This window comes from Arthrobotrys flagrans, assembly GCF_004000055.1.
Source record: "Arthrobotrys flagrans strain CBS H-5679 chromosome Unknown unitig_8, whole genome shotgun sequence".
Taxonomy (NCBI): Eukaryota; Fungi; Ascomycota; class Orbiliomycetes; order Orbiliales; family Orbiliaceae; genus Arthrobotrys; species Arthrobotrys flagrans.
Window position 1 is genome coordinate 3,238,366 of NW_027137553.1, and position 15,343 is coordinate 3,253,708.

General features: G+C 48.9%; 3 protein-coding genes across 3 annotated transcripts; all 3 read left to right on the forward strand.

Annotated features, from left to right (window-relative positions):
- Nucleotides 1-775: 775 nt before the first annotated feature.
- Nucleotides 776-2,094, forward strand: DFL_007416 (uncharacterized protein; the record flags this gene model as incomplete). Its single annotated transcript, XM_067636996.1, has 5 exons — nucleotides 776-995; nucleotides 1,049-1,521; nucleotides 1,598-1,622; nucleotides 1,729-1,845; nucleotides 2,027-2,094. 5 exons carry the CDS (start codon nucleotides 776-778, stop codon nucleotides 2,092-2,094), a joined length of 903 nt encoding a protein of 300 aa, XP_067488556.1.
- Nucleotides 2,095-9,723: 7,629 nt separating this feature from the next.
- On the forward strand, nucleotides 9,724-12,834 carry DFL_007417 (uncharacterized protein; the record flags this gene model as incomplete). The annotated part of the gene is made up of 3 exons (XM_067636997.1): nucleotides 9,724-10,998; nucleotides 11,068-11,722; nucleotides 11,783-12,834. The coding sequence occupies 3 exons, from the start codon at nucleotides 9,724-9,726 to the stop codon at nucleotides 12,832-12,834; spliced, it is 2,982 nt and encodes a 993-aa protein (XP_067488557.1).
- Nucleotides 12,835-13,862: 1,028 nt separating this feature from the next.
- DFL_007418 (uncharacterized protein) lies at nucleotides 13,863-15,149 on the forward strand (the record flags this gene model as incomplete). The annotated part of the gene is made up of 1 exon (XM_067636998.1): nucleotides 13,863-15,149. The coding sequence occupies one exon, from the start codon at nucleotides 13,863-13,865 to the stop codon at nucleotides 15,147-15,149; it is 1,287 nt and encodes a 428-aa protein (XP_067488558.1).
- Nucleotides 15,150-15,343: the final 194 nt, after the last annotated feature.

Consider the following 15,343-nt stretch of genomic DNA (forward strand, 5'->3'; position numbering starts at 1 on the left):
CGAATTGTCGTTGTGCGTTGGGTCTTCGAGCAGACTGCTCGACGCTGCTTGCATGTACTTCACCAGGTACCGGTGTATAGACACCCTGTACGGAAGATACGAATATCCGATACCTCCAATAGTACCGACTGTGTCACACGACGCATACAGGCTTGTGCGCATGGAAGGACCGGGCAAGTTGAACGGTAGCTCTGCTGCAAAATGGAACGTGGACATGTACATGTACGTTGACGAAGTACCTGACCAACAGTTTTCAACCGCTATAGTTCAGACGGTAATAATAGGCCGATGAAGTGCCGGCATTACCAGCTGCCTGGAAAATGCGGGGAAAGTGCCAGCATTCCGCCGTCGTCAACCAGCTGTCTTTGGCTGGTTCTGGAAAGACTGGTCGCGGAGAACGGAGACGGGGATGGGGAGGTCGAATCGATTCTATACGCCATGGTCCACCTGGATGGTAGGTGCGCTGTGGCTGGTGGCCCATGTGTTGCCGCGTTGTTTGTGTCGTCCGTTGATCACGTGATAAAACGCACCAGCCACAACGCTCTCCTCCGCATTAGGCAGGCTTCCCCTTGGAAGCTACGCAATCCACCACGACATCCCCAACACCACAGCGACAAAGCATACATTTCCTCTCCGAAAACACTCATCGGCATCGCGGATTTACGATCGCATCTACCCGGGTGCTGTCTATTTGGTGGTTCCGAAGCTTCCGAGACAGCTTGCGACCCAATATTCTCAGTGACAATCTAGCTAAACCTACCACTCTGCCGCGGTCATGTCCTACTTTTTCTCAACCCCTCTCGATATCGATATCCGCCTGGAGGATTCTGAAGATGACAGGCAAATGGTCGACGTCAAGCTTGACAAAACTCGCCGCGAGAAATGTCCCCTGTACAAAGACGGGGAGTCTGTAAAGGGAGCAGTCACCATTAGGCCGAAGGATGGAAAGAGGCTCGAGCACACAGGCATCAAGGTTCAGTTCATTGGAACGATTGGTATGTGACGGTAGGCCTTTTCGCTTGATTCATACTGACTCGTTATCTCCCAGAGATGTTCTTCGATCGAGGTAACCATTACGAGTTCCTCTCCCTGGGTCAGGAGCTTGCAGCTCCCGGGGATCTTCAGCATCCCCAAACGTATGACTTTGAATTCAAGAATGTTGAGAAGCAATACGAGTCGTACAACGGCATAAATGTCAAACTGCGCTATTTCATTCGAGTTACGGTTTCTAGACGGCTGGCAGACGTCATTCGGGAAAAGGACATTTGGGTCTATTCTTACAGACAACCCCCAGACATCAACAGCTCTATCAAAATGGACGTCGGAATAGAAGATTGCTTGCATATCGAATTCGAATATTCGAAAAACAAATACCACCTGAAAGATGTCATCGTCGGAAGAATATACTTTCTCCTGGTTAGGCTGAAGATCAAGCACATGGAGCTCTCCATAATCCGACGGGAGACGACTGGAACGCCTCCAAACCAATATAATGAAAGCGAAACATTGGTCAGATTCGAGGTATGCGCTGCATAAAACTGCTATTCCGTGTGCACCGGTTGGAGAAAAATTAACTGACTCCGCGGGTCCCGCTTAGATCATGGATGGCTCGCCATCTCGAGGTAGGAACAGTCACCTGAAGCCCTCTTCGGCATGGGGATCGTAGTCTCCTCGCGAATTATTAGGACCCACTTTCTTGGCTAAAACGACATACTAACGTTGACATAGGCGAGACGATACCGATAAGGTTGTTTTTGGGTGGTTTTGATTTAACCCCCACATTCCGGGAGGTTAACAAAAAGTATTCCACGAGATACTACCTTAGTTTGGTTCTCATCGACGAAGGTAAGCTATTCTGCATTGGCCACTCCACATTGCCAACCCACTTGTTTCACCTTCTTTCATGATTCCTTGGTATCCACAGGCAATCAACCCCCCCATGGGTGCTTGAGCTTCCCGTGATCCCCATCGGCCCTCGTTTCCCTCGAGTATCTTATAGGTGCTGACATGTGCAAATCGCTCGCAGATGCCCGTCGATACTTCAAACAATCTGAAATCATCCTTTATAGACAAGAACCAGGTGCTCAAACCTGATTCTATTGATCGACGTGGTCACTTTCTCATTTGCGTATTATACCCTCGCCGACTGTATTCTAAGTATCATAATTCCATCCACATGCATAATAAGATCTCCTCGTGGGGAGGCCCCGACGCACGACCTTCCAAGCCTTGCTTGCTCTTCAGCTCCTGCCCTTCTATGCCTGCCTAGCCGATTCTTGTTCCAGGATTAATTCACAACTTTCGCATTGCGCTGTGGAGGAGTTCGTGATCCCGCTTGAAGAGCCCCATCCTGCTTTGCTGACTCCCCCTTCCATCCTACGTCCTACTGCTGTATCGCAGTCCGTAGTGCGCCCTCGTCAACGGAGGTTAAATCCCTCAGCTGCAATAATGCCGACCCCGCATTCTGTAGACACCCTTACCTCGAGACTTTTTAGCAACCTTGCTTCGAACTCCCACGTTTGCCAAAAAAATTTTGGAACACTTATGCCCTGAGGTCCTCCGTGCAAGATTACGAGCTCCGGAGCTGAAGATCCACCCAGTAAGAACAGTGTTAATTCATCGTCCGCTGAATCGCGCATGCTTGACCAGCTCTCGAGGGAATATTGACGAAGCCGCAAGCGCCTGGAGTTATACGCACATTTCAACTGATTCTATGGGGTCGTCGATATCAGCCATATTAGCCGGGAAGGCGTCCCGGCTTGCCGAGTCCCGTGTTGCTGGCTTGAAGGCTCCGGTGCATGCGAGATATACAGAATAATACTTACATAACTGCCATGGGTCCGTGATGCCTAGACGAGTTTGAATGAGATATCTAGATGCGGGGTGCTAAAAAGCCTCGGTGCACTGAATCATGCCCCCCTTGACCTGAGACTCCGAGCGCTGTTCATGGGAAAATGAGATTCTATCCCACAGCTCGTATGCAACATGCGGCTCAGCCTAGCAGGAATCTTCGTATTTTTTTGAAAGCGAGCTGGGATCTGGGACATTGCGTTCTTTAAGCCATCGGCAAGTGCCATAATCGATGATGATCTAGATCGTGGTAGCCACCCACGGCGAGATGTGGGATGGTGTGGTGGGTTGGAAATTTACTATCCATTTTCCATTCTTTTCCACATCATCTCAGCGCAGTCGGTTTGTCATCTCAATCGCCTTTTCTCCTCGTCATTCGTCATCTTGCCGATATCTTCATATCAGCCCTACCTCTTTCAAATCTAGAGTATCAAAAACACAGGATGGTGTAGGTTTTTGATATATCCCGCGGGGGTCAACACACTTCACTCGAAATATCCAACAGCATCTCTCCTTCAGATGCGCCATTTATACAGCTGCACAGCACGACCAATATCAGGTTTTCGGTCTCGCAGGACATGGGATTCTCTGGTTTCTGCAGGTCCCTCACTTTTCAGAAAGAGATTCACTCGATCAATTGTCGTTTTCTTTGGTTTTTGTACAACTTGGAAGGACCTTTCTCCGAACGTAAGCTGGGAAAATGGCAAGAAGAAAGAGTATCTGACGTCGCCAGAAGTCTCGCGCTGACCGAAAATAGCACAGCGCCAATACGATAGCATTATCTCTCCCGATATCTTCCCGTTCCCAACAAACGTGGACCCACCAGGCGTCAACGCTCGCCACCAAACTCCGATTTAGAAAAATCTCAGGTTTTGATACTTGAAGATTATAGGGATGGGAATTTTCATATCCTAGAGGTTTCTAGACGTTATTTCCTGTGCATACGGAATTCTTCGCCCTCGTATTTGAGGCAAATTCATTTATACACCCAAGATGCCGACCAACCACCACCCATTTAAACTGCATTTACGTGCAGGGTAACACAAAGTTGGCTCACCCTCGCACGGCCACTATGCGATCCAAGGCTCGAAAAATTGCAACATCAGGGCCACTAGTGGTATCAAAATGTCCTATCACATCACGTAAGGGCATTGGCCATCCCACGCTCTATTTTTGGGCTTACGACAGCACCGGTGCACTGGGGCCAGCTTCCCTGTGTAGATCCCACTCGCCCAGAGGAAGAAGGCCCCCATCTTTCATCCTGCAGAACACTTTCTAGACTTCAGACATATATCGCGCATTCTGAGACATACGTCATATGGAAGATGGTTTAAACTGTCCGTTGAAGTATAACAATTGAGCGCCAAGACAATCCCTCGAACGGAATTTGGAAGAGATCCCGAGTGGTCGATGAGCATGTTAAAGCGATAAAAGTGGAGGAAGGCGAGACGTTTAGCGTTGTGAATGGGGACCTCGTATTCATAGGGACCCACTGACGATGGCTCGTAAGGAGCTGCACGACGAGATGGATATAGAAGACGACGAAACGTGGGGTATATCGATTCAACGGGGGACTATGAAGATGTCTAGATGGCAGCTGGGGTCAGGTGTTTAGTACCTAGCTGGCTCCCCTACTAGATGGCTTCTCGACTTTTCATGGATATAGCGTCGAGCTCTAGACGAGTAAATGGATGATCGACGGTGCATGAGCATGTGATTCCCACATGCATGCCATCATCGTGCTGTAGATAGCCGACAGGGAATGCGGAGGAGTTGGGACCGTTAATCGCTCTTATCTTTCGGATAGTTTGAGAATATGAATCTAGACAGGGCCTGTTGCCGTTAAGGTCATCCGAGTGGCCTGATCCAAAGCCCTACCTGGATATTGTGCCCAGCAAGTTTCCAGACACTTAAGCTTATTTAGATCTTGTATTCCGTTGGTCCTTGAAGAACACATCCTGCGGCCCGAGTAGAGCATTGGTCGCTCACACTACAACTACTTACTTTATCCCCCTCCATTCATGGTCACGATATTACTCTCCGTCCGTCAAATGATCGTTAAGGTATTCAATTGGGCCTTGTTTTTAATCTAGCAACGCTCCATGTTGTACTCCGTATTTGCGGTAGGATCGTACGTTGACACAAGCTCTAGCTAAAGCTCTTAAATCAATCAATTGAGTGACCTGTGCAGATACCTGGCGTGCATCGTCGAGCTCCGCATGACCTCCTATGTTGATTAAGACGGCTAGAGTGTAGACTATCTGGGCAAGATCCTCTGCATCTATGGGCTGTAGCTAACACATACTATAACTTAGGAACATACGCTATGTCACAACGGAAACATATCGAGTCTAGAAAATGCAACTCGCTTAGTGTTGACATGTTGTGCTTTTGCTAACGTGTGCAAAATCTCAAGTAGGAAAGGACCCTAGACATGGTTCCGCCGTCTGACGGAACCAGACCAGTGAAAGATCCGGATAAGGTTACCAGGACATCTAGCAGAATATACATGCATGCGAATACTTCGGTATTGGAAAGTCGATGGTTTGTGCAGCTTTCCTCGTCTCGAGATCTCGAAGCTTAACTCTATTTTAATGGACCCAGCCACACACCACATCGGCAACCGTTTGTTGGATATGGTTTCTAATCGGTTCCGGCATCAACATTCCATATGCATAGACGACCGCTGTCAAGCGTTTGTGCATGCATTGTAACCGTCCGCTTAGGTGGGTATGAACTGGACTGCTCGCGTATTGACAAAAATTTATATACGTAAGGTGCGTTAGTACTCCAGCGCCCTTTCCACTCCAACAGCCCGGTTATACTTTCTAGCTTTCAGCCGTTCTGATTTTATCTCTCTTTCTTTCTCTTTTGCGCAGTTTATCCCCCGTATAGTATACTTGGTTCTTTTTTCCTTACTATCTATATATACTGGTTCCGAGTTGTAGAATCGATATTAGAGTCTAGCAATCCCTAGAAGGTCTGCGGGAGGTCTTGTGTTAATGATGCTCGTTGGGGTATCTTAATCTTGCAAGCTTGATTTTTAGTGCTCCCAGTATAATTATCGTCATACCGATGGTAGTCGCAGCCTACCGATACCATAGGAAGCGAGCTTAACCAACTATAGACATATAATATATGAAAATCTTCCCAGATAGGAAAAATATATGCCTTTGTAGGTCGGTGTAAGCGTTGATACGAATGTTCAGAGCATGCCCGAGGGAATCGTAGCGACCGACTCCGCCATACCACAGATAGATATAGATTAACGGGTATAGATCCTCATTCTCGCGTGGTGCTACCTCGTTTTAGCCATTTGGACGAAGAATCGTCCCAGCCGTGTCTTCCGAATAGGGCACCGGTCGCATGTACATATCTCCCGGGATTCGTGTCCCCGTACGTAAGAAATTTGGGAGCCAATAAGTGAAATGCATGCATGGCAAAGAGGGTACCTGCATAAACGATGTTACCGTCGGGACCCCCCAGACCCAGATCACAAAACGGTGTTGTAGCGACGTTGCATTTCCAAATAAGGCAAGGGAGACAAACATGGCAACACAGAATCTGGAACGAATGCAAAGAAACGTCTATGGCCAGGAAACTTTTAATTTCCGCTGCTGTGCGACATACCGTTACGCCGGAGGAAAACTGTTCCGTGGGGGTTGTTTTACGAACGAACTGACGATGATGTCGGCTTTTATTCTGGTCAGTCGAAGCGCCTTCAATTTACCATTAATTGAGCTGAAGGCTGATTGTCTAATATAAGTTTAAGATTGCAGGCGGCCAAGAATGCCCATCTTATCACGATAGAGGCTATCTCCAGACTTCTGGTGATGCAATTATTCCGCAATCGAGTGGCTCTTATTTTCTTTGGGACCGAGATAAGCCACCCATGGGTTTTGTCGAAGCGTGAGAAAGGATTGTGAGACTTGTCTATTGTATCAATCTTATTGCCTGCCCGTGTATGGATCCAGGCAGAATTCCCGCGAGAGGATAAAATACAGCTGCAATTTTCTTCACACAAGGATGACAAGCATTTTGTACAATTATATTAGCGGCAAAGCGGGTTCCATGGAACGGCAATTGCTTGTGTGCTGCAAAGTTTCCTCCACCGCGGCTTGACGGGGTAACGGTTAACAAGCTGGACTTCGCTGGCATCATCGGAGCCTATGGGTGACAATGTCGTCGGCGAGCACCTGAGAATGGAAGTTTGTTCGTGCAAGACGAGACGGGCAGGGGGCCTGAGGCAACGTGAGCACAATTGACCGGGGCCTTTTCACGATGATCCTCCAAATTTCACCAGCCAGCGTGAGGAGAAGGGGCGGTGCACGAGAAATTTAAAATGCTCGCCTCCAAAGGCCAGTAATTTGAATTAAAGTGCGTCTCAATTTGTAACAAGCAAGGCGCGTGCTTTTCTGGCTTCTGGTATTTCGTGATACCAATGCAATTGACATTCCCAGACCCATTCTCCAACCTTCATTCTCACTAACGTTTCCCAGTGAGCAGCCATCCGTAAGGTAACACGGCGACCGTAGGACCAAGGAACTGCGAAAGAAAAGCGAGAGAATCCTGTCTTCTGTTCGTATGAGTTGTTCTTTCGGCTTCCATCTTTGCTGTCCGCTTTTCTCTTCAGTTCAACCTATTATATCCATTCAAACCTAATCGTTGACGTTGTTCGGCTCTCGACAATTTCCACATTGGAGTCTGTGAAGAACTCCCCCTCGGATCCGGCGCTCCCTCGCCAGCATATCCTTGACCTGTCAAAATTTCCCCCCCCAAAAAAAAAGGCGTGGTTCCCGCAATTACATGCGTTCATGCTGGTGCTGTCTACGCTGGAACCCTGCATAAACGCTTTCTCTCGATACCCTTGATGATATTTTAGACTTTCAAGCTTTTCCACATCCGAAAAGGCTGTTAAGCGTCCTTGGAAGGAAGAGAGAAGTCTCGAAAAAAGTATCGGATTCGACATTTTATTTTACTTTATATTCCTTCCCACTCTCTTTTGACAGTCAGGTGTCCCGCCATCCGCCCCGCTATAATCTGTCCCGCATTTTTTTTCTCTTTCCCTTGTGCGTTTACTTTCCCTTTGCCCTCATTGCCTTCTCTCCACCACAGAACGGACGGGATTGCATGCCGGAGCGGTAGCGCCTATTTATCAAAATATCCTTCATTGAAAGTATCATTTCCCTCTCTTATACTTATTATTCATACCTGCTTCGCCCAAGGACATAACTGCACGACGCAAGGCAAAGGGAGGAAGAGCTCTCGGCTTGTACAGACAGACGAACTCGCAGCAGCTAAATTGGTTGATTTGCTGTCAACCTGGTCGTTTGCCAGCACGACACGGCAGATTTTCCGACGTTTTCGACTAGCCATCCTGCAGTCCCACACGTGCATCTTGCAGCAGGACTGGCCGGCCGTATCGATAGCATCAAAAAGACGGACGGACAGACGGACAATTGTGTGATAGTGTAAGTGATTATTAGCCAGCCCACTTTGTGAAAGAGCCGTCCCCTTTCAAGATTTTGTTTCCTTCACATGTCCAGATCATATCTTGTGATATGGTCCACCCAATAACGACCGCACACTTCACACTTCTTCTGTGGGCGGAGACAGATTGTTCGGCCGTGTGTACATGATACGTACTTAACGTGTACAAGACCGGCACACTCTCTGCCTAGTTCTACTTTATTTTTACTCCGTGCTGTGCGTGATGATGGTGATAGTATTATATCCTTTTGGGAAGAAGAAGGCCCGCACTAGACCAAAGGCATGATCTATCTCGTCTCGTTATCAGGGTCTGCCCATCGCCCATCCCCCGTGATTGGTGAATCTATATTTGACAGGTCCCCGATACCTAAGCGGCTGCGCGTTTTCCATACTGCGACAGGGTCACCGGTACGGGACGCACACTGAGGCATGCATTGGACGAAACAGTTAACAACTCATCGAACTAGACACTAGTCCTCGAGGGATCCAATCGAGGGCGTACCCGTCCCTTTTGTTATTTTTTATTTTTCATCCTCGCTCCGCCTTTTTTTTTTTTTTTCCTTGACGAAAAGTCGAGTGGTATTATATTATTTAGCCTCGACGGAGCCTTCGATTCGGGTTGGGCTGCTCCTGCTTATTCTGGGGTCTCGTTGTTTTTGTTTCAGATGGGCGGGCAATTCGAGGCAACCGGAGCCCAATATTGACAGCTGTAATCCCTCAGTCGGTCAGTTCTTCTTCCTACTAACCCCCCATTGCCATTGCCGTCATATACTTAACTACACTACTTGCTTAGTAGCATAGTAACTTCATACGTGCATACTTCTTACTTACTATAACAGGATTCGCTGACTTACTCACTGACTTGTATACATAAACAGATTATAGACCTAGACCCTAGACTGGGAAACTGGGCTTGGAACCTATACTTAAAAGAACGAAAGAAGGAGGGAAAATCATTACGAAGAGGACATCTAATATATATCTCGAAGCGGAGTTGGATCAATCCAGTCCATTCCAATCCGATCCCGCCCGTCTTGGACCCTTCCCCCCCTCTTCCCCCTCGAGTACCTCCAACCTTCAAATCCTAAAAACTATGCCCTTCGCGGCCTTCTAAATCCACCCGTCCATTACCTTTCCAACCTTAGCCTCTTCTCTACCTACCCCGTAGAGGCCATTCGAGTATCGACATTCCTGATTATCACAATTGCTGGCCGTCCAAGCAATTAGCCGACCCTTCATCCAACCTATCGATAATAATAGCCACCTTGGAGATCCAATCCGACAGATATACTTAGTTATATATACTCGTTTTCAAGACCCACGGCCCATCCTAAGGGAATGTTCTGACAATGAAGACTGTGTCGACGGTATGTTCTGCTCACAATGATACTCACCATCTTGCCTTCGCCGATACCTCTGTCCCATTCCCATCATCATGGCTTGGATGCTGATGACAAAAATTTGTCCCTCATACGACAGCTCTGCGCCACTGGTACCATTGGTGTCGCAGCATGTGGCCTAACCTTCGGCCAGCCAGCCGATATGACGATGAGTAGCTCGCACATCCAGGTCCCCCTGTCTGACATCTCGTCCCACCGGGCCTCGCCTGTATCGTTCCCTTCGTCGGCAACAGGGTCACGATCAGGTGGTCGCTCTCCAACAAACTTGACAACTTCCTCTCAAGAAACAACAACCCCTGCCTCCTCTTCTACCGCTGGTACCAAACGCAAATGGTACAGAAGACTCTCCGAGGCAGCCTTGAAGAGGCGAAGTGTCACACCCCCTGAAAGCTCAACCACTTCCTCCTTCACCGGCCTTGCAAGGAGGCTTTCAGTCGGAATCAAGAACAGGTCTCGATCCAATACATTGAAGTCTTTGGGCCGATCGAACTCCCACAAGGCACCGATCACCCTATCCGCTCCCGAAAACATCGACCGTCCTGCGACAATTGGCCCCAGCTTCACATTATATGGAACCCAATCGCTCTCCAACCCTTCGGGATCCAGCCTTCCGTTCTCGTTCCAAAGCAGCGTTCACTCTTCATCATACCAACCCGAGCATATTCACGATTGGGAATTCTATCTACAACCGAGAAGAGTACAGTTTACCGGTGGGCCGGGTAACATGTCCCCGCCCAGAAGCCCGGTGATCAATTGGATCAAGAGGATTTTCCCATCAAACAGGTGGCAACCTACTCTTGTCAAACCCTGTGATATCTCACAGGGTCCCCAGGATCTACCCTATATCGACATCGAAGACCAACGGGATATCAGATCAAGCCACGATAGCTCTGGAGCTCCATCTCCCGCAACTTCTTCGGCTGGAGGGCGCTCGAGACGGTCGCTCTCAATCTCCGGTTTCCTCTCGACTTCCACGAAGTTTGGGCCGGGGCCGACTACTAGAAAGCGAAGACGTCTTTCAATCATCCCCAGTGCGACATATGACCCTCCAGGCAGCTCCGAGGGTTTCCATAGCGTCCAAGTGTCAACCAGACCCGATGCATATCATCTCTCCCAGAATGCGACTGTTCGGCTGATACCAAACGAGATGTCACCGAACCTCTCGCCCAGTTCCCCACTTACCCCAGTTGCCCCTCCACAGGCAATGCTACCCACCGCTATGGATCTGGACCAACCTCAGGAAGAGGATTATTCTCATGCACGTCGGCCATCCCTACTCGTATCCGAGAGAGCATCCACTCTAATTGGTAGTGACGACATTGAACAGGATTTCTTATCTGATACCGTTTTCGATTCACTAAGAACCCGCGCTTCCCCCACGCATCCACCAAAGTTGGACACGCTTTTCAACGGTAGCGAACAGTCATCTTCACGTGGCATACCGGGCACGCTTGAGCCTTCCCCGATTATCCTCGACGAATCCATGCAGGGCTTCTCTCTCAACCAATCGACATGGTCCGTGAATGAAGAGCCATTCACCGGCCTGACACCATCCAACACTCGTCCTCAGACGCGGTCACATCCTGTCAGCCCTTTCACTACCGCCTTGAAATCTGACACTGATAAGGCGAAGAGCATTGAGGATTCGGATTCTGTGATCAGAAAACTGGAAGATGACATTGCAAACGCCCTCAAGAGGAATTCCAAGGAACGCCCTGTGCATTCTACTTTCCCAAGGCGGAGGCCACATGCCCGAAACTCCAGTAACCTTGATACCTTCGACGTTGGAAGAAAGTCAATGGACGCACCTTCCATCGAAGGTGATCGTATCGTCAGTGGTTCGGATTGGTCGGACAGTGTGGCAAAGAGCGGCAGAAGCAGTCGGGAAATCGCATCCTCGGATAACTCCAAGTCGCGTCAACGCGCACCGAGTGCTCACACTAGGAGTCGCAGCATGCCGGTTGCTGGTGTCTTCGCAGATTGTAAGTGTCTCTCCAACCTTTCTATGGATTGGCATGGCGATACTAACTGTTCGTCTATAGCGAGTGAGAACTGGGATGACGATTTCGACAACGACTTTTGCGGAGACGTTATTATTCCTAAATCTATCAAGGATGCCCAGGCTACCGTCATGGGACATCTTGGCAATGTCCGTGAGTTTGCTAAGCAGGTTGAGAACCTGAAGAAGCTCATCGAAAAGGCCAACATGAGAGGTGTTCGCAACGGACCCTTTTCAGCCTTGTGGGATGATGCGGAGGGCATCATTACCCTCGCTACTGTTGATGACGATGTTCCAATATCGGCTATTGCCGACTCAGGCACGCCAACCGCGGATTCATTTGACTTGGCAAGCAATGCTTCGCAAGAGAACATCCACCTCCCACGACCCCTTAGAAGGGCTTCGGTCCTCCTTCCAGATGATGATATCTTTGGAACGGATCTATTCCACAGCCGCAATACAACCCCTCGCCTACCACAGGAGCCATTCCTCGCCAGCAAGTCTTCGTCGCCGGCCCTCATCAAGGACGAGAAGAAAGCGGTCAGCAGCGCTAAATCGATCGTTGCTCGAGTTCAACAACGTGAACTCCCCGAAAAGAAGTCTAGGGAACGCCTGGTTCCTTCCCCGCTTCAAACTTCAAAGGCCCCTACTCCGGAGGCTCGTATGAAGTTCGATACTACATCCCTCCAAGAACTTGTTGCACACGTCAAGGGTTTGATTAGACAGCTCGAAGAAGCTCTCGAAGCTGCAACAGAGGCACCAAAGCATCAGACGGAATCAAACAAGCCAGAGAATAAGCTCTCGGAAGAAGATGTCTTGCTACAAGCAGCATTGTATAACTACAAAGAAATACTCCCAGCATTTATGGAAGCAGATGGAGACAACAACAATAAAGTTGTCACGGTTCCCGTGGATGCTCTACATGACTTAACACTGACAGAGAAGCCATCATCAATCACAAGAACATCGATTGATTCGCCAATTCTACCGAATAACCAGGAAAAAGAGCCCGTCTCCGAGGTCCTACAGAAAGGCCGCGCGAGGTCAGGCACTACTAGCCGTCGACGTCGCTCCACCCTTATGACGTTCGTCTGAGCTACTACCCATACCCATACCCATACCCTCCATTTTCTCCCCTTCCATCTCGCACCGAAAAAGTTTGTGTTTTCAAATTTCTCTACCATCATCAGCATCAGCATCAGCATTCATCATCGTTCATGGCTAGGCATATTAGCGGCCTTCCTTATCCTCATTGTCTGAGTTGGTATATTTCCTATTTCCCTCCTCTTCGGAGTCTTGGTCATGTTGGTTCTGGTTCTTCTTGTTCCCTCGGGTGCATTGGCTCGGCGATAGGATTTTCATATTTTCCCTTTCCTTCAGTTTATCGACTCCTTTCTTTGGGATGCAAGTGTCTGGTGCACAGGGGATCGTATGGCTTGTCACTTTCCCCTTTCCCTTATATATTTTTGGCGGCTCTGGAGCTTCTTTTCACGGCATGCATGGGTGGACCATGGATTGGTTCCTACCCAGTGCCTTCCTTTACACTGTAATATATATAATCTTTGCGGGGGGCTTTCCTTGTTCTTTCCTTCTCATTCCTTTTCCGCGCGGTGCTTCCTCTTCCTCTTCCTCTTTACTATGCATTCGGCGCATTGTTGTATATACATACTCAGGTCATTTCGGACTGCTCTTTCTTTCTTGCCGGTTCATTGTCAGGTTGGAAAGGCATTTGCATATAGCATATTGGGAGCATACACAAGATGGAATAACTAGCATCGACAGATTCAATCAATTGAAACAAAACCGCATGGCCTACAAATTTGAGGTTGCCGGTATTCAAAAGATTCATCACTCAAATTCTTTCTCTCTCTTCCACTTCATATCGTATAAGATACTTCCAAGGACAAAGCAAGTAGGCAATCGATTGGTCATGGCAGAATGTGTTGATGTAGGCAAGATGTCTCAAGGCCGACGACATCGCAACACATCGAAAAAAAAAACCAAGACCCCAACTCAAACTTCAAAACCATCCCGACCTTGACTTGACAATGCGCGATGGAATATCGCGGCGACGATAGCGCCCTCGACCCCAGTCTTTCTCCCCGATGGTATTCCTATCCGCCATGAAGCTGCCGATCGTACATCTTTCGAGACGACCAACCGCCGCTCGCATTGGCCTCTGCGTTCATACCACCCTTAGAAGATATACTTCACAAGACCGGCCTGTAGGCCGCCCATTCACAAACTACAATCCCTCTTCTGCTCAAAATTTCAGACAAAACCAAAACTCCAACAATGGCGACTTTGGCCACCCCAGGAACGACCATCATAACATCGGTCGGTCTAAAAAACGACGACAAAACCCAAGCAATTCGGATCCGACCCCGGTTGTTAGGTACACCCACCAACCCCGTCAGAGATGGATGAACGTCAACCCGGCACGAGCCTCCATAAACGTCTACAAACATAGGCTCCTCTCGGTCCAGTACTGCTCCGCCGTTCTCCTTCTCCGTACCCACGGAATCCTCCTCAACCCTTTCCACCCACTCCTACGTACCGCCCTCCAGCGTCACCAGGAAACCTACGAGATAGGCTACTTTTTCCACCTCCACACATCCTCCAAACTGGTCACGGGGAAACAATCCAGTGTTCGAAAGGGTATCCGTGGAAAAGTCCGTGCGGCCTGGGAACAAGTCCTCACGAAACGCGGGTACGACGTAAAAACCGGTAAATTCATCGGTCATCTGAAACCCACCTTCGACAGATCGCTAGGTCACGTCATCCTACCCGACCTGAAGGGTACCATATCCATAAACCCCAGCGAAGTATGCAGCAACGCACCGTATCAGGATATCATCGCCGCCTGCGAAGAGGGGCTTGAAGCTGTGGTGAAGTGTAAACATAGAAATTTGACATTGGAAGAATGGATGAAACCTTCGAATCTGTGGAGGTTTTACGATTGGAAGAGACGGGATTTGTTGAACAAGTATATGGTCATGGGACACGGCCTTGGTCACAGCAACGAGGCTTCGCAGATCTTCAGGTCCGCGCTTATTGGGCTTAGAAATGGGAGGACGGATATTAAGATGAATGGGAAGAGGACACCCGAAGGAGGGTACCTGGTGGATCTCGATGGCGAAACCTTTGATCTCGCGCCGCTGAGGGGACCCTCGAACAAGGACTCGGATCCTGGGCAAGGTCAGTTTAACGACGATGATACCAAACTGTTCCAAGAGGCATTCGAAAAGGGCGATGTCGATATGGAAGGGTTGTTTGGGGGTGTCGATGGTGATGGATTCGGCAGTGGTGACTTGGATTGGGGACTCGACGATATAGAACCTGAAGATAATTCTCAGCTGGGGTCCAAACGGGCGAGTAAAATGCAGCCGCAGTATCTGGACGATTTCTAGGCGGCGCCGCGATTAATCCAGCCCGGGTATTTGCTTGGGAGATCTGGCCGAGAGACTACATTGATCCCAATGCTTCGGACGGACTCATTCTGCAGTCCGACCTGCCATGGTATAGTTGGACTGTATCTGCTACTTGTGTATATACGACTTTGGACTTCCCTTTCTTTTCACAGGCGAAATAGTTGTTCCATCTG